This window comes from Hipposideros armiger, unplaced genomic scaffold (genome assembly GCF_001890085.2).
Source record: "Hipposideros armiger isolate ML-2016 unplaced genomic scaffold, ASM189008v1 scaffold_74, whole genome shotgun sequence".
NCBI classification, from domain to species: domain Eukaryota; kingdom Metazoa; phylum Chordata; class Mammalia; order Chiroptera; family Hipposideridae; genus Hipposideros; species Hipposideros armiger.
The window spans coordinates 2,071,610-2,093,626 of NW_017731424.1; the positions used below are offsets into that span (position 1 = coordinate 2,071,610).

The 22,017-nt window shown below is 45.7% G+C and overlaps 1 protein-coding gene across 1 annotated transcript in view; it reads left to right on the forward strand.

Annotated features, from left to right (window-relative positions):
- Positions 1 to 4,235: 4,235 nt before the first annotated feature.
- Positions 4,236 to 22,017, forward strand: part of GRK5 (G protein-coupled receptor kinase 5) — a 228,861-nt gene continuing 211,079 nt past the window's right edge. Inside the window, exon 1 of the mRNA XM_019642921.1 lies at positions 4,236 to 4,538. Within this exon, the coding sequence (XP_019498466.1) occupies positions 4,487 to 4,538 (52 nt within the window). The 5' untranslated portion in view covers positions 4,236 to 4,486. The remainder of the gene's footprint in view (positions 4,539 to 22,017) is intronic.

Consider the following 22,017-nt stretch of genomic DNA (forward strand, 5'->3'; position numbering starts at 1 on the left):
TCTTCTGGGAAATCACTTTTGTATTCCCTACAGTGCTTAGTGCGGAAAGGTAAACTTTGAAGGAGAGAATAAATGGGAGAATGAAAGCACTATCTCCAGCTGTTTCCTGATGATTAGAAAGCTGTGAGGCAAGGAAAGTGATAAAAACTCCAGCTCCAACACTACTCAGAAAACCAGTTTGATTTTTCAGGCAAAAGCAATTCATATTTTAGGATGAAGATAGGTTCGTGACTTTCAAGAATAGTCCACTTCTATTACAAGAACTCCGAGGAGCTTTATCCATGTAAAACAGGTGCCCACAGAATGAGAAGATTCCGTATCTTTTGCATTTCAGGCTCAGCTGATCCTGAGTGGAATCTGACGTCAGTATTTGTCTTTGGCATATTCCCACCCCTCTCACCCATTCCTCCACTTGGATTTCCATTCTTCTTGCCACCCAGCAAGATTCCCTGCTTACCTATTGATGTTCAATGGACTACTCTTCTTTGAATCAAATCCATTTTTCAAGAGGACTGCGAGTTTATACAGTTACCGTATTTGCCGGCGTATAAGACGACTGGGCGTATAAGACGACCCCCTAACATTTCCACTCAAAATACAGAGTTTGTTATATACTCGCCGTATAAGACTACCCCCTCTTCCACACACCTTCCACACACCAAATAAAAGGTAAAACAATATCAGATTTGATTTGGCCCACTGAAGTGCAAACAAGCGTATTGTATTTCGTGTTACCACATAACCGTTTTGGCGATGTTGAGCCACCATGTCTGCTACATGTTTTTCGAGTTCTGGCCAGTGTGGGGTGCCTCTTCTTAATGCACACTTACCCCTTGGCATACTCTTTAATGCTTTCTCATTTGATTTCCAGTCCCGAACCATCTTTTCTGTTACTCCATGTTGTCTTGCAGCAGCACAATTATTATTTTCCTTAGCAAAGTTTATAACTTTCAGTTTAAAATTTGCATCATACTTCTTTCTTTTGGCTGGTGCCATGATAGGGATGATAGGGGTTTGACTGGTTGACATTTTCTATGCTGTACTGTACAATGGTGCAGTATTGTGGTTGGCTGTTGGCTGTATACAAAGCCTGATTTGATTGGTCCCTGCTCCCTGTTTGCCCGCCCTGTCACTATAGCAGTCTGGTCCACCCTTGCATCAGCATCTCCCTGGGACCTCACTAGTGCGCAAGTGCGAGCTCTTCAACATTCTAACAGGCACCATGATAGCGCAAAATCGCGAATCTTCAATGCATATGTAAAGAAATATACGGTAACCCGAATTTACCACACTCGCAAAATCGCACACAGCCGACCATACACCCAGCAGCGCTGCTGATGCCTGAACGGTATGTGGAATGAAGTGGGCGGGCATCGGGAGGCCACTATGGCACGGGGCAAGCACTATGGGCAGTCTATCTGAAGTGTACCTGGCGTATAAGACGATCCCCCACTTGGAGGCATATTTTTCAGGGCCAAAAAATCGTCTTATACGCCGGCAAATACGGTAGTTGAAAGGAATGAAGCTACAATGGTGGGATTATGGACTGGGATGGAAAACCCCCTTGTCTTAATTATTTAGCCAATTGGCTGCTTTGCCTTCTTAACAATTTAAATTCACCCTGACAGCCAAGCAGAACAACTGCAACCTAGCTCTGGTGGCCAGCCTGACCTAGCCAGAAATTAAGTGCATAGCCTCTGAGTCAGACTGCTAGGTTCAAATCCCAGGTCGTCTACTTATGTTGTATGACTTTAAGCAAGTTATAAAACCCCTCCCAACCTGGTGACTTTATCTATAAAATGAGGCTATGTCCTCTTCTTCATCCAGATATTGTGTTCGGTGAAATAATTCATGTAAAGCACTTAGTACAGGACCTGGACCACAGTCGCTATCCAGTACATCTAGCCATTATTCCATTCTTGCATTGGAATGTCCTAATTAATTCATAGAGGCACAGGTACTTGAAGTACAGCCATTTACTTTGTAGGCAGGAGGTATTACCGTGTGGCAGTGGATAGGCTTTTGCTTGCTGAATGACTGTGCAAAACCCATTTATTCTATCTGGTCTGTTTCACATCTGTAAAGCGAGGGGGTCAGGTAGAGATTTTTCCAGGGTATGAACTCAAATGTTTATAGAGCCCAGACAGGTACAATCACTGGTGACTTGGGCTGGGTGTAAGGCATTAGAGAGTGGTAGGGATTCTAGTTAACTGCAAAGCTTTGCTACTCAAAGTGTGGTTCATGGACAGAACCTTGGAGTTTGTTAGAATCACAGAATCTCGGGACCCATTACAGACCTAGATCCCTCTGTGATCTGTATACACATAAAAGTTTGAGAAGGCTGTTATGGACATAAGCCATATAAAGGCATTCAAATTCAGGGTTTTTTTTTTTTTTAATATCAGTCAAAATAACAAACTTAGTGCTGCATCAGGCCTTAGGCTGCCAAAGTGATCATTGTAGTTGGTGGCTCTCAGGTGTTGCCAGCTCTAGGATTCTCTGAGACCGCTCCATTATAAGTTAGGGCTCTAGGCATGTGGATATGTAGCCAAGACCAAGCCTGGGTTGCTTAGAACAATAATCCCTGGAGTGGAAGATGCCTAAGAAGTCATCTGCTCATCTCCCTGCCTTCTAACAGGTAAACTGTTAACTGCCTTCGCTTTGCGGAGAAGACAAGTGAGGTCCAGGGAGACCCACTGACCCAAATCCAGACACTAGGAAGTGGTGGTGGAAACATGAGGAAACGTGACAATCCTGTGATGTTAGAACCAGCAACCATTCTGGTTTCCAAGGCCTGAAAACTCTATTAATTTCTTAATATTCTCCAATGCCTAATAATTGTTCTCCGTTTCTCTCGGCACCTCCCTGCCATTTCCTGGCAGCCCTGGGACAGAAGGTTTCCTCCTTTTGCAGAGAAGGCCCAGAGCCGGCTTCTGAGCGGATATCCGGCCCGCAGGATGCAGAGGCAAAGGCCTCATTGTTCTTGGGGCCAGCCCGCCCCTCCCCCAGCCCAGAGGACACACGTCGCAGACCCCTGGGGTGACCGAGTGCCCATTTCCCAAGAGTGGGGTCTTCAGAAGAAGCAAGGAAGCGAGGCCAAGCGCAGAGCTGGAGTCTGATGTCCGGAGCATGCAGTGGGAAGGCGCTCAGAGCCCTGAGATAAATAAGCCCAGAATTTGAAAACGCATTTCCAACACCGGCTAGACGCTGTTCCTCATTAACGCTCCCCACTATCTCAGGCGATTCTGTCTGCGGTTTTATTAACCTGAATGAGCTTGGCTGTGTTTGATGTGCGGGCCTCGCGTGCTGGAAGGCACTTTATTAGCCAAACGGGCCGCTTCCCACGTAGGGACCCCTAGAGTCCCAGCCAGGCGGGCGCGGGTGGTCCCGGGCGCTGGGGATGCCGTTCGCGAGGACCCGCTGCTGCGCCCTCAGTCCGCGGCCGCTGGGGGGCGCTCGGGCTGCGCGGCCGCCACAGCCGGGTTGCCGCTGAGTCGCAGACCCCTTCGCGCCCTTGCAGCAAACAAAGTATACCTTTGTCAGCAACCGGGCGCGTGTGCGTGAGGCGGCGTACAGTTACCGGGTGCGGGGCCCGCTGGAGCGCCTCGCCAGCCCCTGGGCTGCAGCTCCCGCGTGGGCCCGGCGGAAGGGGGTGCGACGCACGGCTCGGCCGGGCTGACCGTCCTCCCACCCCGTACACGCCCCGAGGGCCGGCCAGGACCCGCACCGGCTCCTGCCGGGTCACGGAGCTTCGCCCGCCGCCGCCGTGGCCTGTGGACTTTCTGGGCTCTCGGCAGGGCGGGAAGCGGACGAGCCGGAACCCAGGGCGTGGGCGTGCGAGTCCGGGCCCCGGGCCTGGGGGCTCCATCCAGCTCAGCCTGGCCGCTTTTGACTCGGCCGCCGCCCCTCGTGGGCCCGTGCCGCGCCCGCCTTCACTCCGGGTGCCGGTTCCCGGGCGGCTCTCTGACTCCCGCAGCCGCACGCCATCCGGCCCCAGCGCGGCGCGCGGGGAAGACTACAAGTCCCAGCGGGCCCCGCGCCGCGAGCACCGAGGCAGGAGGCGCGGCCCGGCCTGACGCCTGCGCAGTTCGGCCGCTGGAGCCTGCTAGTACCACACCCCCGGGAGGGACGGAGGGAAGACAGAAGCATCCGAGGCATTAAAGCATCTGAGGGAGCCGGAGGGGAGGAGAATGGAGTGACAGAGAAACGCCGAGGGTGGGGGGTGGGGGGGAGAGTGCTGAGGGAGGGGGGAGGGGGGACACAGAGGGAGGAAGAAGCGGCGGCGGCGGCTCCTCTTTGCAGAGGGGGAAAACTCCGAGGAATAAGAGCAGGAATAATGCGGTAGGCAAGGCGGGCTCCTGGCTCCCGGCTCCGGCAGCAGCGGCGATAGCCTGAGCAGCGGCCGCGGCAGCGGCAGCAACAGCGGCAGCACCCCCAGGCGCTGACAGCCCCACCGGCCGGCTCCCTCTCTGACCGCCGACTGTCAATGGAGCTGGAAAACATCGTGGCCAACACGGTCTTGTTGAAAGCCAGGGAAGGTAAGAGGCCGGGCTGGTGCTCGCCTGGCTCATTCGCCGCCGGCTAGGGTGCGAGTGTCGGGTGGCGTGTGGGCTGGGACGTGAGTATGCAGGATGCCCGCAGTGAGTTGGTCGCGGGCAGGACACCTCGGAGAGCTGCTCTGCAAACGCTTCAGGGTTCCTGCCCTTGAGCTCAGAGGATCTAGACTTGGGTAGAGAAGGAGAAACATCGAGGCTGCAGGGATTAGGATGCTAAAGTATCCCCTAGTTTTCTGCTCTAACCTTACAGACCTCTCGGCAGCTGTTGAAAGGTCAGTTGGAAGAGCATTTATTCAGGAAGAGATGGGCAAACGTGCAAATAAAATAGCTTTTCGAGTCGGCCCGGGATGGTACTGAGTGTGAATTGGTGTGTGTTGAGGGGGAGGGGGGGTGGAATTAGCAGAAGCCAAGTCTTTGCTTGCGCAGGCTGAGTTGATACAGGCAATTGCTGGAAACCATCCGCTGGGAATGTTTCTTAGGGAAATCCCGTCGTGTGGAAGGAAGCCTTTTAAAGGCAAAGTAAGATGTTGAGGAATTAGCCTGTTCCTAGAATAACGAGAGGATAGCTGTACGAATCACCTAGAAAATAAGTCAGGATTTCAGTTTTCTTTTTTCTCCTTTTTTATTTTTGGCGGGGGGCGGGGGGGCGGTAAGGATGACTAAATTGTTTTATTTTGGCACAGTTGAGAAAAGAAAGGTAAGGGTGCCGGTGCTTGGATGCGTTTTCGGTGCAAATCATTAGATTTCCTGCATTTAGCCGGCAGGAAATGGCTATACGGAGTGGGTAAGATCCTAAAGTCAAAGCTGTAAACACACGTTTTGACGCTTCCTTGAGATGGGGGGGGGGGGGGGGGAGAAAGTGCCCCAGAAACTTAAATGCTTCCTAAAATGATTGTGTGCCTGTAAACATACATATTTAGGAACACCTGGAATTTATGTAACATCTCTTTTGCCAAGATTTGAGCTCTGGCGTGCAGCCTTTTTATAAAACGGGGAAGTGGTTTTTCCCTTTCATGGGAGGAGGCTTTATTTGACACCCAAGGTAGAAGGCAGCCTAAGCAAGGTCTTGACTTCAGAAGGATACTTGGGGAGCAGTCTACGAAAATGCCTTACCTACTTCTTAATATTTTCATTCACCCACTTTGATGAATGAAGGAAGAATTTTTGGCCAGCAATAAAACGATTCGTGTTTATCCAGCCGGTTCCATCACCTTGTGGCTCTGTACACGCTGTGCGGGTTGGGTGATGCACAGCCCATTAATTCAACCCAGCGTTCACGTCGTAATTTCGTCGTCACTTGTCGCTCAAAAGCAGCCGCCTGGAAGGCTTGCTTTGAAAACCCCAGCAAAGTTAAAAATATGCAGGTCCCCCCACCATCGCTCAGCTTTGGCGTGAGAACAGATTTGTAGGAGAGGCTGTTTCTTGGCTACCTCAGGTTCTAAGACCTAATTTGTTTTTTCATTTTTACTAGCCCGAAATTTTAGCGAGCTGGATCAAGGCGAGGGCTGGTGGGCTCTCCCCTGGACTGGGTAGGGCGTCCTGGAGGAGACTGAGCCGAGAAAACAGCCCCCCACTCTCAGTCTTTGCAGCCGCCACCTAGTGGTGGAACATGGTTGTACATCTCACGGCCCGGAGGCTGGGAAAGTTTTTCTCCCTCCCTCCATTCTGAAATTATTTCTTGGGAAATCACTGGATAGGTTGGTGCTGGAGGCTTTGGCAGTTTCACTGGTTCCTCCCGCTGTCCGGGGAATTCTGCTCCCAGAATTTGCTGTTCTACATATTCCTTTGCTTGGGACATGCATTTTTCTTCCCTCCTCATTTGGTTTCATTCTCCTAAAATGTTTTGCTTGGGGTGGGCAAAAGTGTTACCAGTTTTCTTCCCAAAATTGGTCTCTTCAGTTTTTTGGTGTTTTTTTAACCAAAATGAATTCACCGACTGATATTTTGGTTTGTTAGGTTAACAAATTATTTTTTTTTCAGAAACTTAGGGAAGAGCGCTGCAGGCTGGAGGGTTATATGCAATGACGGAATTAACAGTGTTTAAAAGTGCCCAAGAATGTGCCTTACACTTACTTTTGCTTTTAGAGGCTTTTCAATTTCTCTTTGAGAGTTTGGTAGTCAGCTCATGGTGAGAAAGTAGCTCTTGATGATGTCTTTGAAGTGGGGAGGGCCTTGCCTGTGAGGAAATGGAGAAACTGACACATGAATGAGAAAAATTAATCACATGGAAATGGAAACTCGTTTTAAAATTTGCGTTTCTTGCCCTCTTTCTCTGTCTAAACGAGCCCACTATTTTAAATGCTTCCATTTTCTTCTTGCGAGGTCTTCATTAAAAATTTGAGCACATATATGTTAACCAGTGTGGATGCTTTTAGAAATAAAAGCAATTTACTTTTCTCTTCGTTCTCATATACTGAAGCCATTCTTTTAAATTAAGTAATTCTGCAAATAATTATATTATCCAAATATTCAGAAATGAAAGTTCCAGTCAGCTTAGTGAAGTATCTAATATAAAATTTATAGTATCTTAAGAAATCTGAGTTGTTTGGAATGTTTAAAAACATTTCTTACTTGAAGATTCTTGTGAATGGTCACAGATTAGAAATATAATTGGCAAATGTGAAATTTAATTTAGTTCACTTAACAATATATTATTGTAAACAATCTAAAATGTGGCTTTCAAGTAAAAGTCACATTTGTCCCCAACAATAGACAAACAGGACTTGAAGAAAGACAGACACACTTTGCAAATGCTATAAAGGAATTTGTAGTTGACCATGTTTATGGGTAATTTTGGGGCCTATCTTTTGTTATTATTATGCGTTCTGAAAGGCAGATGGCTTCTGATTCATTGTAAATTCAAATTTGTACCATAATAAAACATATAAGTGGAAAACACGAATATAGAAATAAAATAGAAAAACCTATAAGTGGATTGGAGTAAAAGTGATTCACTGTCAGTAACTAGAAAACATAGCAAGCAAATTGCACCTTTGTGACTGTTGTTTTGAAATAAGAAAAGATCTGGATTCAAAGATTTAAACCACTCAAATGTATTTTGTGGGCTATTTATTTGTCCATGAGAAAATACCAACTTGGTCACTCTTAGGAACTCTAGTTTATTTTCCTAAAAAATGGTTAAGGAGGTGTGACTGCTTAGCTCAGTTGGTTAGAGCGTCGTGCTGATAACTCCAAGGTTGCTGGTCTGATCCCCTCATGGGCCACTGTGGGCTGCGCCCTCCTTAGAAGAGTCAACTATGCCATTGTAGCTTAGAAGTAATGTGTAACCAATGACTATGGCTGTTCCCCAATAAAATTTATATTAAAAAAAAACAACAAAAAGGTTAAGGAAAAAAAGAAAGAAGTTGAGACTGAATTTATCCCAATTTATGGAGATGAGCTAAGTGATTAAGCATTTAATGAAGAGACCCAGACTAACTCTATTTATTTACATTTCAGACTCTTATAAAATTGGCCAACAAACTAGTGTTGAAATAATAGTAGTGAGAAAGAGTGTTTGCAGAGTACCTTTTGTATGTTCTTTTGTTGTTGTGGTTGCAGTAAAGGTTTTTGTGTTTTTCTCATATTCTAGATCATTTGCCTCACTCTTGAGTGAACAGTGGTGAGAAGAAATTTTGCAGGGGCCCACCTTTCCTTTCTTCACAGGCCAGCAGTAGCCAATTTAATCAATAAAGATGACAGAAGGGAGTATCGATCACATTTTCCTGAGCATGATTCTAGCAGGCACCGAGCACAGGAACTGAGACGTCAGAAACATAATGACTTTGCCATTGATTGTAATTGCTGAAAACCAGAATATGCGAGAATCATTTCCTCAGATAACTTGGTGACAGGTTGGCCTGGCTCTTCCCGATGATCTAGATTGGGGATCTGGGAAAAGGTGAAGCTGGGGTCTCGCAGAGGCAGGGAGGGCAGGAGGAGGGAGGGAACCACATCCAGCCAGTGAGGGGCAGGCAGCCTCAGCATTCCGCAGCAGGGCTGAAAGCCCAGGCCTCCCTTCTCTCTTTCCCTTGTACCCCAAGTTCATGATGATGAAACTGAAACATTGGTGTTTCATTATTAGACCATTGCAGTGTCTCTGAAGCTCGCTGCCTTCTTACTGCTACCGGCAGGCACACTTATTCCATCCTGTGGCTTCCCCCTTCAGTTACCGCACAGAAGAGCAACAGCTCAATCCTGGCGCAGGCAGCTCAGTGTTGGGCAAAGGCTGCCTCCTGGCCTGTTAAGCACAATGCCGCTAAATGAAACTGCCTTTTATTTTTTCTAAGCTCCTTTTCAGTACCGACAACATGGAGGTAGAAACACCAAAAGCAATGTTTTCAGAAGCCTTGCTCTCTTCCAGAAAGATTTCAAGTGATGATTTTAATTAACCCAGCTGCCTCTTTTTAAAATCATCAGATAAATGCCCACAAGACTCTCATCTTTCAAGAGCTTAGCTGCTTCTTGTCAGATTCTAAACTCCAAAAAGCTTGATTCTTCCAGTGCCCAAACTAATCCTTGTTTAAATTATGTCTTCAGAAGCTGTCACTCTTGTTGTTGCTTGCTAAAGGATACCCTTTTGGTCTGGCCTGAAGGCTTCCGTGATGTCCAAGTGAATTTCCGGAAAGAGCTCAACATATGACCACATTCACCTCTACCAAGGGCTCTTCAACCCGTACCTGGGAACTTCCAGTATTCTTAGGAAACCGTCCAGGACTGAAGGCAATATTTAAAGTTACTATTTGTTGCCAATATATTTGTGGCTCAAGGTAAAGCATTACAATATCAAGATATTTTTGAAATAAAGTCTTATGGTTACAAAAAGATATCACTGCAGTAGATCGTGCAACTCGGGCGAAACTTGAGGAAACAATAGAAAGTGACTACAAACAGGTGACACATAGAAAAGGATATCAGGAATTTCTTTAGTCTCACTCTCCCCAGGCCCACACCTCACATCAAAATAGAATAGTGAAGACAAAGGGATTTAAGATGTGATTTTAAATGATTAAAATGATTATGTGGGCTTAAATAGTAGAAGCAATTTCTACTTTCAAACACATCCTGTTAGATTTCAGTGAAAATTTTTATTTAAAAATATCATAAATGTTGAAAACATTTTAATCAATAAGTCAGGCTTCTTAAAATTTTATCTTTTGGTGGTAAAAAAAATATTGTTCCAATTAGTGCCATCCAAACACTGGAGGAAGCACTCCATTCTGTGTAAATAATGCTACCTTTTAAAAAGAAAGCAGCTACTTCCTCACAAGATCCTTCCCCCCGCCCCCAATTTCTCATTTTGAGAAAACCATTTTTAAATTTTCTGTATTCTTACAAAGGTAAAATCATTCCTTCATTTAACACTGATTGTTGAAGGAACTTGTGAGAGGTGACAGTCTGGATGTCAGCTTTGGAGAGATGCAGCTAGAGGTGGGTGAATAGATGGAACTGGGCACCACATTATCTCCTTAGGCTTTTAAACTGGTACATCAGATATGAGGAGAACCAGATTTGTTTTTCCCCCAAAGAGTTGAAATTGGCTGTGGTGTGACCTCTTTAGCTGGGTACACTATTGACTCTGTTGTGCCTAGAACATGGTCAATAGCCTGAGGGACCAAATATGATTCAAGGATAATTCAAAGGTCATACTTGAAGGATAGGCCAGAATCTGGGAGACAATTGCTAATTTTCCAAGACACTGTGTTTTTAATGAAGGTCATTTCCTACAAATGGAAGCCATGAAAAACAATGGCAAGAAGATCCTTTGGTTGGAATGACAAGATCCAAGAGGAAAGCTGGTGTGCACTGGTGCCTTCCAGGGGGAGCTTTGGTGGTTTTTCTGGTGTAGCGACCTGGACGGGGTTAATGGCCAAAGTTCTGGAATAAAGATCGTGGAGGCTGCCTTCCTTTCTAGATTTTTGTTGAGATTGGTTTGGGCACAACCGCTGATGTAGCCTGTCAGTGGCAATGACCTGAAAGAGTTAAAGGCATCTCGTTGTTTTAAAGGTGTGCTGTCCAATATGGTAGCTAGAGCTGCATGTGGGTATTTACATTTAAACTAATTTGAATTAAAAATTCAGTTCCTTAAGCATTTCAAGGACTCAGTAGTCACATGTCTCTGGTGGCTACCATGTTGGACTGTCCAGACATAGAACCCTTTTAGCACTGCAGAAAGCTTATTTGGACAGAGCCGCTCTGGAGTTCTACACATTAAATTAAATAAGAGTGTGATAACTCTCAAACTTCTGACATGATAATTGGGGGAAGGTTATGGAGGGGGAGAGGAGGGAAAGAGGGAAAGAGACAGAGGAAGGATGAGGGCTGGATCTGGAGGGTTGGGATTAGGACTGACTTCAGAGAAAAACTCAGTTCAGGAACAATCATATAGATAGATATTTGTGCTGGTGATGAGCCACCCATATATTCTCCTTTTTTTCATATCTTATTGGGAAATTTGCCTAGATTGAGCAACTGACTTTCCTGATTCAAATTAAGTGCATATTATCGATACATACAGGACACCATGTTCATTTTTGAAACTCCTGATAGGATATTTTGAAACAATCATTAAGAAAAAAAATTAAGTTGTATGTACAGTAAATCCACAGAAGGAAGAAAAAGAAAACTCCACAGACTTCAAAAAGTGCTCTAAAAGGAGGGTTGAAAATAGGTAAAACAATTTTAGGGGTTTCCATTTCTTTTGAATGGGACAGACTGAAAAAAGATCACAAAGAAAGATGTCAAAAACACATTGTTCCTGTATCCACTTTAAAATTTCTCTTGAAAAATTGTTTCCTGTGAGATTTGAAACATTTTAATGATTGCCCAGTTAGAGCACACTTAGAAAGCAACATAAACATTTGAAACAATAAAACAGTTAGTTGCTGTTCTTTGGTGTCTAAAGCAGGGAACTCTATTTGAAATTGTGACAGAATCAACTGATAACATCTTCCTGACAGAAGTCAGTAATAAATTAGGCCAATTTTGAGAGAGCCTGTCTTGTTTCTAGGAATTTGTGATCTGTGGAGTATCAGTATATTTTTTTAACGGCAACGAAGAAATGAACCTCAAAAAACAACTTATGGGGCCTACACAGAAAGCAGAAGAAACAGATAAACGGATAAGAACATTCCTGTGTCATGAAGTGGCAGAGGCCCACAGCCTGGCCAGGACCCCGGCTGCCCCAAGCCTTCTCAGTCCGCCTACCAATCTGTCTTTCATTTTCCAAAATAGAGGTTTCCTTGGCTTAACAGATGGGGAAACTGAGGCGAAAGAAAGGGAGCCACTTATCCAAGGTCACTTGAGTTGTGGACTTCTGTGGAGTATCCTCCAAAGTCCTAATGTTCCATAATAAACCTTTCCTCTCCCCTGTAGTAATGAAAGCCAAGAAAACACCCATCTCCAGGGCGCTATAGTTACTAAATGTAAACCCCCTTGAAGTTGCAGCTGTGGAAGGGAAGGAGTGTCTGTCAGATTTCCTGGAGAAAGGGGCAAAGTGGGAATATAATTTTCCCTCAAGACCTTGATTTCAGCTAAGTGCCCATTTGAGAGCAGTTGGATAAAGTAATTCCTACTAGGTGTGAAGGACGAATAAGTGAATCCTCACAGTAGGTGTTTCCACTTTAAAAATAGAGCTGTTTATCAACTCGAATCTATAATTGGGGGAGGATATGCATGCTATGCCTACATGCCTGCACGTGTGTGTGCACACACATGACTATGATCCTTTTTGGAGCCCCAGTTACCTGTATTCTCCCCATGGCCTTTCTTCCCCCCTACACACCCCAACACATCAAAAGACCAAGGTCAGCCTCTTGGCATTCTTCTTCCTAGCAGGGCTTGGAGAGAATCTTTAGAAGCCAAAGACTTGCCCCTGAGGGACAGGTGTTAAACCAGATGGGTTGGTAGTGGGAATGTGTCAATAGCAGTGACATTACTTCCTTTCCTTGGTAGAGCCAAGATGTGGGCACTGGGCAGGCCAGGTCCCGCTGGTGTTGGCTTACCATGTGCAGGTCACGTCTGCTCCAAGGCCAACATCCTTGGGGACTTGCTACCCCTTGGGAGATCCTTGACACAAGAACCTCTGCCAGATTGTGGCACCTTAGGTGTATGCTCATCCCTCTGCAGCTTTCTTTACCTAAAAAATTAGGGGGCCAGGGTGGGAGGGGGAACCCACCAAAGTGATTCCTCCGCCAGATTGTAGGGTATCCCCCTCTCCCTCCTAGAGAGAATGCTTGAAGCGTCCTTTTTCTCCGGAAAAGCGCTCTTAGGGTTACCCCTTTCCCTTTTTCTGTGGTAACCTTATGGATGTTTGCATTTAGAAACCATATCGGCATGTTTGCGCGCATGGTGGCTTGGGTGTGTGTGTGTGTGTGTGTGTGTGTGTGTGTGTGTGTGTGTGTGTGTGTATGTGGTGAGGTGGGAGAGTCTAAGAACCATGGACTTCCTTGGGGGGAGGGGTCACTGTCAAACTTGAGATGCTGGAGAAGAGGCAGCATGATGTCACCACCTAGTAATGAGAGGACAGGAAGTCAAGCCTTTGATTGGCTCTACTGAGAAGGTGAAGCTCTGAACTTAACCATTTCTGGAAGGAAGGGGGGTGAAGGATAGAATTACCCTACGACACACTAGAGAGAAGCCAGCCAGTGTAATTGGTCTGTATATCTGATAAAAGGTCTTGTGAAACCTCATTGGAAAATGGAATTCCATCTTGGCACGGGTCTTAGCACCACTTGTGAAATGGAAACAAGCTGGAGGAGGGTCAGCAAACGGCCCCGGAAAAGTGTTATGATGGCTGACGCAGGCATGCGCCCTGCCCCATCTCAATGCTGTCTGTTCAGGCACTCAGGAAGAGCTTGTCGAGATGCTTAGTGAATGTCCCATGGAAGAAACTCCAAGCTCTAGGAAAAATAGGGGGTGGGTGGGCCCAAAGAATTAGGCTGTTGACTTGAATGGCAAAGGATATCTCAAGGTCCAGCTATTCTCAAACAAGTGCCACTGTGCGTTGATGCCACTAAGCCTGCAATCACGGGAGAGAAAGGGTGTCTGTGAGATGAGTGTATGCCTGAACCATAGTAGGTGTTGAACAAGCATTTCCAGGAATGATTGACTGATGCTATGTCAAAGTTACATGGAGGAAGCGGGGAGCCGAGAAAGTAAGAGCCTCAAGAAATGGTCCCAATGTCACAGTTGATGGTAAATTAGGAAATGATTCAACATAGTTAAGTAAGATTAACTAAGGGTATAGAGCAAATTGGAAAATGTTTTCCAAATGTTTATCTTAACTGTGAAAAATGTCTGGAAAACTTCCCCACCCCCACCCCCAATTTGGAAGTGGGTTGTTTTACTTGTTTTGGAAGAAGTAAATATTTGCCTTAGACCAAACATTTGGGGCAAACAGATCTCCTTAATTCTGAGGCTCTGTGTGGGTTGGAGGAGATGTCTCATGTCATAATACTCATACCTTTTCCGGCTAAATTGAAGGTAGCTTAGGATGCAATCTCCACATCATAGTAGAAGGAGGCTGAGAAAATGGAAAGACGATAGGAAGCCAAACCAGTGATCCTTCCAGACCTAAGAATGGCTGATGACCTGGCATTTGAAGGATGTAATTGTTATAGAAAAACTGCCTTTCTGTTCATGGGCAAACAGGCTGGATCCAATTAAGACAAAGAAAATGTATGTTAACTCGGAGAAGAAATTTCTAAACAGTCAATTCTGTAATCCTCTCTGAAGAGGAAGAGGCCAACATGACGAGGCTTTATGGACGATGCCAAACCCTGTGATATATAATAATTAGTAACCACTGGTTATTTTGCCACACACTCATTTTCCAAACCACTAACCATTGCTTGGGATGGAATGCACCGGCCATAGATATTTGCCCCAGATGTCTTCCCATCAGTAGTATCCAATTAGAGGCATTTTAAAAATTAAAGCTTAATTCTTTATAACATATAGCAGAATATAAATTAAAGAAGGGAAAACTTGATTTCCTCGATGGTTCAACGGGTTACCAAGGTGAGGGTTACACTCCAAGTACCCTTTTCAGTTTATATTTTGGTAACTATTGGGTGACTAATTGTTTTGTATCACAGTGCCTGGTATTCTCGCTAGTCTTTTTGGCAGCTTGAAAACATTTCAGGAATGACTGTGAGGGGGCTGAGGATTTGAGAGGCCTACTCAAAGTCAAGTTCTTCCTGGGCAAGCGCTTAGAAGTGAACCTGTGTCTGCTTATAATTTCGTTCACCCAGGGTGGGCTCTTGCGCTCTAACTATCTGCCTTAATATGAGAGCTTGGGGGTTCCATGGGAGCAAAATTCTTATGGGAGTAGTCCCGGACTGGTTTTTGGGTCTTCCCCAGTGTCATAAATCCAGTATTTCATTAGTACTTACTGGGTACTTGGCGCCATGATAGGCTCTGAAAGGAGGATAGGATGAGCAATGGGGAGTCTCCTATCTTCTTTCTCGAAGAATCATTTAAAAATTATAAAGTCCTTTGTGTCCATTGTTTTATTTGATCTTTACAATCCTGTGAGGTCTGTTTTATTCTTCCCTGTTCTTAGACATGAAGAATGGGAAACTCTGAGCCGTAAATGACTTGCCCTAAAGCACCCTGCTAGCTCCAGAGCCTGGGCCCACTGCCCCGTCTCTACATCTGGGACTCTTTCTACTCCATCACAGCTGCCTCCCTCAGTACTCTTACCAGCTGCTGGGAACGTCACTACGAACATACATGAGACATCTGAAAAAGAATCAAGTGTGTAGCTGTGACTCACAATTAAATAGGAGTCATTCCATCCAATGTTTAAGATTAAAAAAAATCAGCACAGACAACACTTGTTAAAGAAAATTCAAACAACAATGCAAAACGCCAAGAAGAAAGTCAAAATCTCTGTTCCCCCATAAGCCCCTCCTACCAGCTCCTGGTAGGGGCTAATTACTGTAGCCCCTCCTACAGTAATTATGTCAGAGATAATTACTGTCAGCATTTAGGTGGGCATTTCCCCAGATCTCTATGTCTGTGCATTTTACACAGATGGGATCCTAGTTTTCACGCTGTCCTGCGGCTGTCCTCAGTCAACAGCATGTCGTAGAACCTTCCCATATCTGTGTTTATAGTTTCCCATGAAATGGATGGGTGTCAGGAAAACTTGTGAAAGACTTGGAAATGGAGCAACGTGTCAGTGGAATGCTGGGTGTTTTCTTGCAGACCCTCAGGAGTTATCTGGTTCTAAAAGGGCTTGTTTTTGATGGTCTTGCTAACTAGTGTAATACTATATTTAACCAAGCCCCTATAGTGGGCCACTTATGTTTTCCATTTTTAAAATACATTGTAAAGTGTAGGAATACCCTTCCCATTGTATAATATCTTTATATATTTATTTAAATACTTTTAGTCATCTCCCCCCCCCCCCCCCCACTGGTGATATCTGCCTAATAGCATTTCGCCTCCCTCCCCTCCCCCTCTTTGAGAAGAGTGATAATTTCTGAAATGGAGTTAAGTATGTAACAGAGATGGACAAAGTATAATACATTTTTCTTATGAGAAAGGCTCATAATACACATGAGGACATGTGATGTGACATTTTTGAAGCCTTTGAGATTTGACACCCCCCCCCTTTTCAGTCATCTTTTCTGTGATATTCAAAGCTTAGATTAGGGAAATCAAGTTCAGTCAAAGACTTTATTTGGCAATGACTTTGTAAGTGCCCCTAGGTTTTTGTTTTTGTTTTTTTTTAAAGATTTTTATTGGGGAATTGGGGGAAGGGGAACAGACAAGTTGCTGTCCTTTTGTTCTTCAGTCTAGTTGTGGAGGACGTTGCTTCACTGGCCCAAGTTGGCACCATCATTGCGCTCTTCCCGGGCGAGGCAGATCAGTCACTGGCTTCTGGACCGCCGCTCACTGCGGCTGCTGGCCGCTCACGCTGGCTGCTGGCTACACATGGTAGCCCATGGCAACCCACTGCCATAGGGGCTGCAGCCTATGCTGTCACTGGCGACTCCCGGCAGCCCAGCTCCAGGTTGAGCTGTTGTTCAGCATCTTAGCTGTGGAGGGCAGTGTCACTGGCCCTCATATGTGGGATCCGAACCGGGGCCCTCTGGCATCCTAAGCCAGCTCTTGACCATTGTGCCACTCAGCTGGCCCGCCCCTGGGTTTTGAATGTGTAAATTGGCAGGAAACACAGGCTCAAATAACAAACCCCACAGCTTTGTAAAGGTGGTCCCACACTCCTTGGGTCATCACCACAACCCACACTTGACAGCTATGTTTATCATTATTTCAACTTCAAAAAAGGAAATCAAGCTCAGAGAAGGGAAGTGATTTTCCAAGGTCACACAGCAAGGACCTGCTTCTCCCCCTTCCTCCTCTAGGGCAGACCCATTGCGTCTTTTTTTAATCTGTGAAGACTTTCACAGGTGGCTGTACATTGCACAAATTGAGGGTGGCATCCTTCACCCCACAGGGGTGGTAGGTTTGTAACTGTGTCTTGGGGACCGGGCACCCGTTCCCAAGTCTCTCAATGGTGCTGCCTGTGCCCGTGTCGTTGCCCCATCGTACCTTTTGCTCCTGTCCTTTCTCTGCCACAAGATTCTCCTCTGTGGGTTTCTTTGGGTTCTTCCATCAGGAACTGCTTTGACTGAAGGTTTGCATGTCATTTACCTAGGTGAGAGTTCTACCTTGAGAATCAAAAGCACATGCAAAAATAGTACAAAGCGAAACAAGTCACAGGCCTCGCTGCTGTCACCCTCCGAGAGAAGCTGGGCATGAGGGCACAGTCCAAAGCCTTCAGTCTTCAATATTTTTGGAACTGTTGGGAGAAGGAGTGGCATTTTTCTTCCTGGAAGCATTTGTAGCTGTGTTGGCTCGCACCCTGGTGGCTCACAGCTGCCTGGAAGCAGCAGAGTGACCAGATGGAGAAAGGCTGCCCATTAATTGGATGATTAGTCTGAACATGGCTGTGGGCTCGCTGTCTTCTCAGCGGGCAGGAAGGAGCTGTGGCACTGAAGCCAGCTCCTTTCTCTTCCAGAGGAGGGGTCCGAGGCCCAGAGGAAGCCCACGCGGGTGGCAGAGTGCAGGGCTGGTCCCCAGGCCTGGGTTTTTCTCCGAGGCAGTTCAGCAGCTCTCTTACTGATTCCCAGGCTGCATTGGTCTCCTAGCGGCCACCTAGGGCCACACAGTACCACTGAATGGGTGGCTTAGAACCACAGAAATTTCTTGCCTCACAGTACTGGAGGCCAGGACCCTGAAGTCGAGTTGTGGGCAGGCCTTGTTCCCTTTAAAGGTGCAGGGGAAGGGCCTGTCGCAGGCCTCTCTTTGAGCTTCTGGTGGCCTCAGGCATTTCTTGGCTTATAGATGGTGTCTTCTCCATGTCTCTTCAGACAGCCTTCCTTCTGCGTGTCTGTCTCTGTGTCCACATTTCTTTTTTTAGGACACCAGTCGTATTGGATTAGGGGCCTCCCTAATGATCTCCTTTTTAACTTAATGCCCTCTGTAAAGACCGATTGCCAAATAAGGTCCCATCCTGAGGGACCGGGGGGTTAGGGCTTCAACATAATCATATTTTGGGGGGTAATTCAACCCATACCCTAAAGCCCATGGGTAATACCTGGGAATCTGTGTTTTAAAATGCTCTAAAGATTTTTTGACTCTCTGCTGAGAGGATCTTGGAGACTCGGCTCCAACCTGGCTCCCCAAACAGGCCCCTCTCCAGCATCCCTGGTGGTTGGTTTCTGACCTCTGCTCAAATTCTTCTAGGGTTCGGAATTCACACCCTCTCTCAAGCAGCCCATCTCATTTTGAACTGCTGGATTAAAACGAGAAATGATTAGATAGGCTTCTTGCTTCACCCAGGAAATTGCAAACTGCCCAAGTGTGGGGACTAGGGTTTTTTTCTTTCCTTGTGTCTCCCTGGGCCTCACCAAATGCTGATGGTAAGCCCAGGTGTGCAGGTCCAGCCCAGGTGTGCCCGGTATAGTACTCACCCGCCAGGTCCTGGCTCTGCTCTTTGGAAGCATCCAGAATAAACGGACTGCCCTTTGCTGAGGGCTCCTTCTGATATTAGCAGGCATCTGTGATGCCCACTGCAGAGCTGGAACCAGAATCCTGGCCTCTGGATTCCCAGGTCAGCACATTTGCGTAATAGACACCTTCAACCCAGGGTTGGAATCGGTTAGCAGATCAGACTGTGTGGTGTTGCTAACGTCTGGCAGAGCTCAAGGACATAGCTGTTTAAATAACTCCCCAGAGGTGGGGTCAAGACCCCCACTTCTTTTCTTTTCAAGGTAATAATGTCTCATGCTGTGAAGTGCACCAAGCCGAGATTTTTCAATTCCCATTGAAAGCTCTATGAGTGCCTCTAGCGGGGAAGCTGCAGTGGAAGGGAGAATGTGCCACTAACACGCTGTGTGAGCCCAGGCACATTGCTTGACCTCTCTGAGCCAAACTTTCCTCAGCTGTATAAATATGTGTCTTGGCCCAGGTGATTTCTGGAGCTCTTTTCACCCTTTAGATCTCGAGAATTTGCTGGTGCATTTCCCACTGACAGTAATTCAACTGTGGGTACTTCATAATAAGATTCCATGTTAATTTGAAGAGCAAGCATTACACATTAAAATGAAAATTACCCCAAGGAAAGAATTAGCGCTGGGAGGGGTTACATGTGCAATAGAAACAAACAGGAAAGAACCCTGCCGCTGCTAATTTAACTGATGCCTGCAATCTAAGAAAGACAAATTCATGATTCTAGTATTTTCTTTAGTGGATTATAGAAAGGAAAATTAAATCAAAAGTCAAAAACAAACAGTTTGATTGTTCTGCACTGAATTATCTTAATAAACAGCCTTCCTGGAAAGTTTAAAAATACACAGTGCTCTGTCTGGCCAAAGAAAACAATGTCAATATTGTTGGGAAAAATGGAAGAATTTTCCATCTGGACACGAGGAAAACACTGTTGTGTAGATAGACCTGGAGGCATCCACAAGGAGTTAGGGATTGATACGCATTACCTAGTGCCCAAGGCCTGTGGTCAGCGATGCTTGTCATACACAAGGAAAGAGGTTAGAGATGGGAATGGCTGCCAGCACTCCTACGGGAGCCCTACAAGCCCTGACCCACTTCTTCAATCGCCTGCAGCCTCGTTCATTTGGTCTAGATGTCCGCCTTTTCTTGACTGGCGATACAGATTTCACAGCCTGGGATGATGCAGAGAGGACTGGTGGTTCTCTTTTGCTTATGTTTTCTACAGCTGGAAGCGGCGAAAGGTGGAGATATGGGTGATTTGGGTTCTGTCCTTGCTTTGCTGCTAATTTGTCTGAGGTTCCAAGGCTAGTAACTTAGTCTCTCTGTATCTTTATCATCACATAGGGGCAATGCCCTAATGATCATAGAGACCAAATAAAGAATATAAATGAAATAGAAAGTCTAGATACAGATATCCAAGTGTATATAAAAATTTAGTTCATAATAAAGGAATCATTTCAATGGGAAAAGAATGGCTTACTCAGGAAATGACATTGAGATAACTGCTAACTAATCCTTGGGGAAGACATAGCATTAGATTCCTGCCTTATACTAACTAAAAAAGAATCAGAGCCATCAAAGATTTAGTTTTAAAAGTGAAACTCTAAACATCCTAGAGGAAGATGTAGGTGAATATTTCCTACAGTTTGGGGGTGCAATCATAAGAAAAATGATGAACGCATGTGACAGTGCAAAATAATAAAGTTCCCTGAGAAAAGAGATCATAGCAAAAGTTAAAAGTCAGTGACAAGCTGGGAAAATAGCCTCAGTGTATAAAATACTCTCATAATATTAATCAGAAAGAGGAAAACATCCAGTGGAGAAGTAAGCAAACAACATGAAGAGGTAATTCATAAAAGAAGGATGAGCTAGTAAAGAAGATAAATTACTTAGGCAGGAGTCTTGGGTGGAAGTGACAGAGATTCAATCTGGACTAGTGTAGACATAGAACTCATCTGGGAGGCTGCTGGGGAATCTTTCATGTCAAAGGGTGGCGGGGAGTGCAGGGACCAGGATGACCTCGGAACCCCTGTAACTTGGAACTTGAACCTACCACGCGCCCTTCACCTCTCTCTCCTGCTTCTTTCGATCTACCAGCTTCGTATTTTCTCACTACTTTCTCCATACGATAAGGAAACATTCATAGTTTCATGTCTTATGGCTTCTACCAGTGGGGAGAGAGACTGGTCTTTTCCTCCCCAATTCAAATTCGGAAAATCCTAGGCAGTGACTCCCATGGGCCTGTCGTGGGTCAGTGGGTTGCTTGGGAACCCTTAACGTAGATTGCAGGCGTCAACTCATAGGTTCTCAGATTGCATGTCATAGGGGTGAAGTTGTAAGAACATGGTGGCTCTGGTCACAGCCAGAGAGGCTGGGGTTGTAACGGGGGAGGGAGGTAGTTTCTAGGGGAAGAAAGAAGGCACTGGTCAGACAGGCAGGAAATAGAAGTCACTACACATGAAAAGATGCTCAGCCTCACTAGTAAGCAGAATCTTATCCACATGCAGAATCTTAGATTGGCAAAAATGGAAACATTGATAATGGCTGGCTAAGGAGGCATGGGCACACAAGGTCTTTCAAACGTTACACCTGCACTGCTGATAGGAGTGTAGACTGGTAAGCCTTTCTCAAGGACAGTTTGGCAATATATACATTTAAAGGCTTAAGATGGTGTAACCCTCGGCCTTGAAATTCCACCTCTAAGATGTTACCTTCAGGAAAAATCAGTGCAATAATGACTTGTAGGAGGTTGTTTAAAGGGTGTTTATAATAGAGAGAAATTGGAAATAATGTCAATGACCATAAGTAGGGGATGGATAAGATGAATTTTGGCATGTTCACATAATGGACTCCTATGTAGCCGTTCAGAATCACGGAGCTCTATTCTCAGTGACACGGACACATGATCATCACATAGTGAACAGAGGTTAGGAAAGCCTGGATTTTGTACAGCGAGTGTACATAACACTTAGAATTAGAAAAACAAAGATATTTCCATTTGGGGGAGTGGATGGCAATCTGTGCCTTGTAAGGCCACTTGATGGGACCATAAAGAAATAAAATACTTGAAAAGAATAAACATGCCAAGCTCTCTGGACCTTACCAAGGGCTGTCTCCTTAGCATTTCACTGTGGGAAGTCAAGAACATCCCAGCCATCTTGCCCAGATGATGCTTGAAACTTCCCCTTGGGCCCGTTTGTTGACTAACGGGCTTGATTGCACCTGTGTAATGAATGCCCTAGTGTGTCTAGCACATTTTTTGGACCCTGCTAGATGGTGACACACCTTTTCTTTTAGGTAGGAATTTGATTTTGGGGAAAAGCCTGCATTCCTTATCGTGCAGTTTGGTGCATAAAGCAGGCAACCCCTCTGGGTGACAGTTTTGGAGGTGAGGTGTGGGGGGCAAGAACAGAGAATAGGGCCATTCCTATTGCTCGAG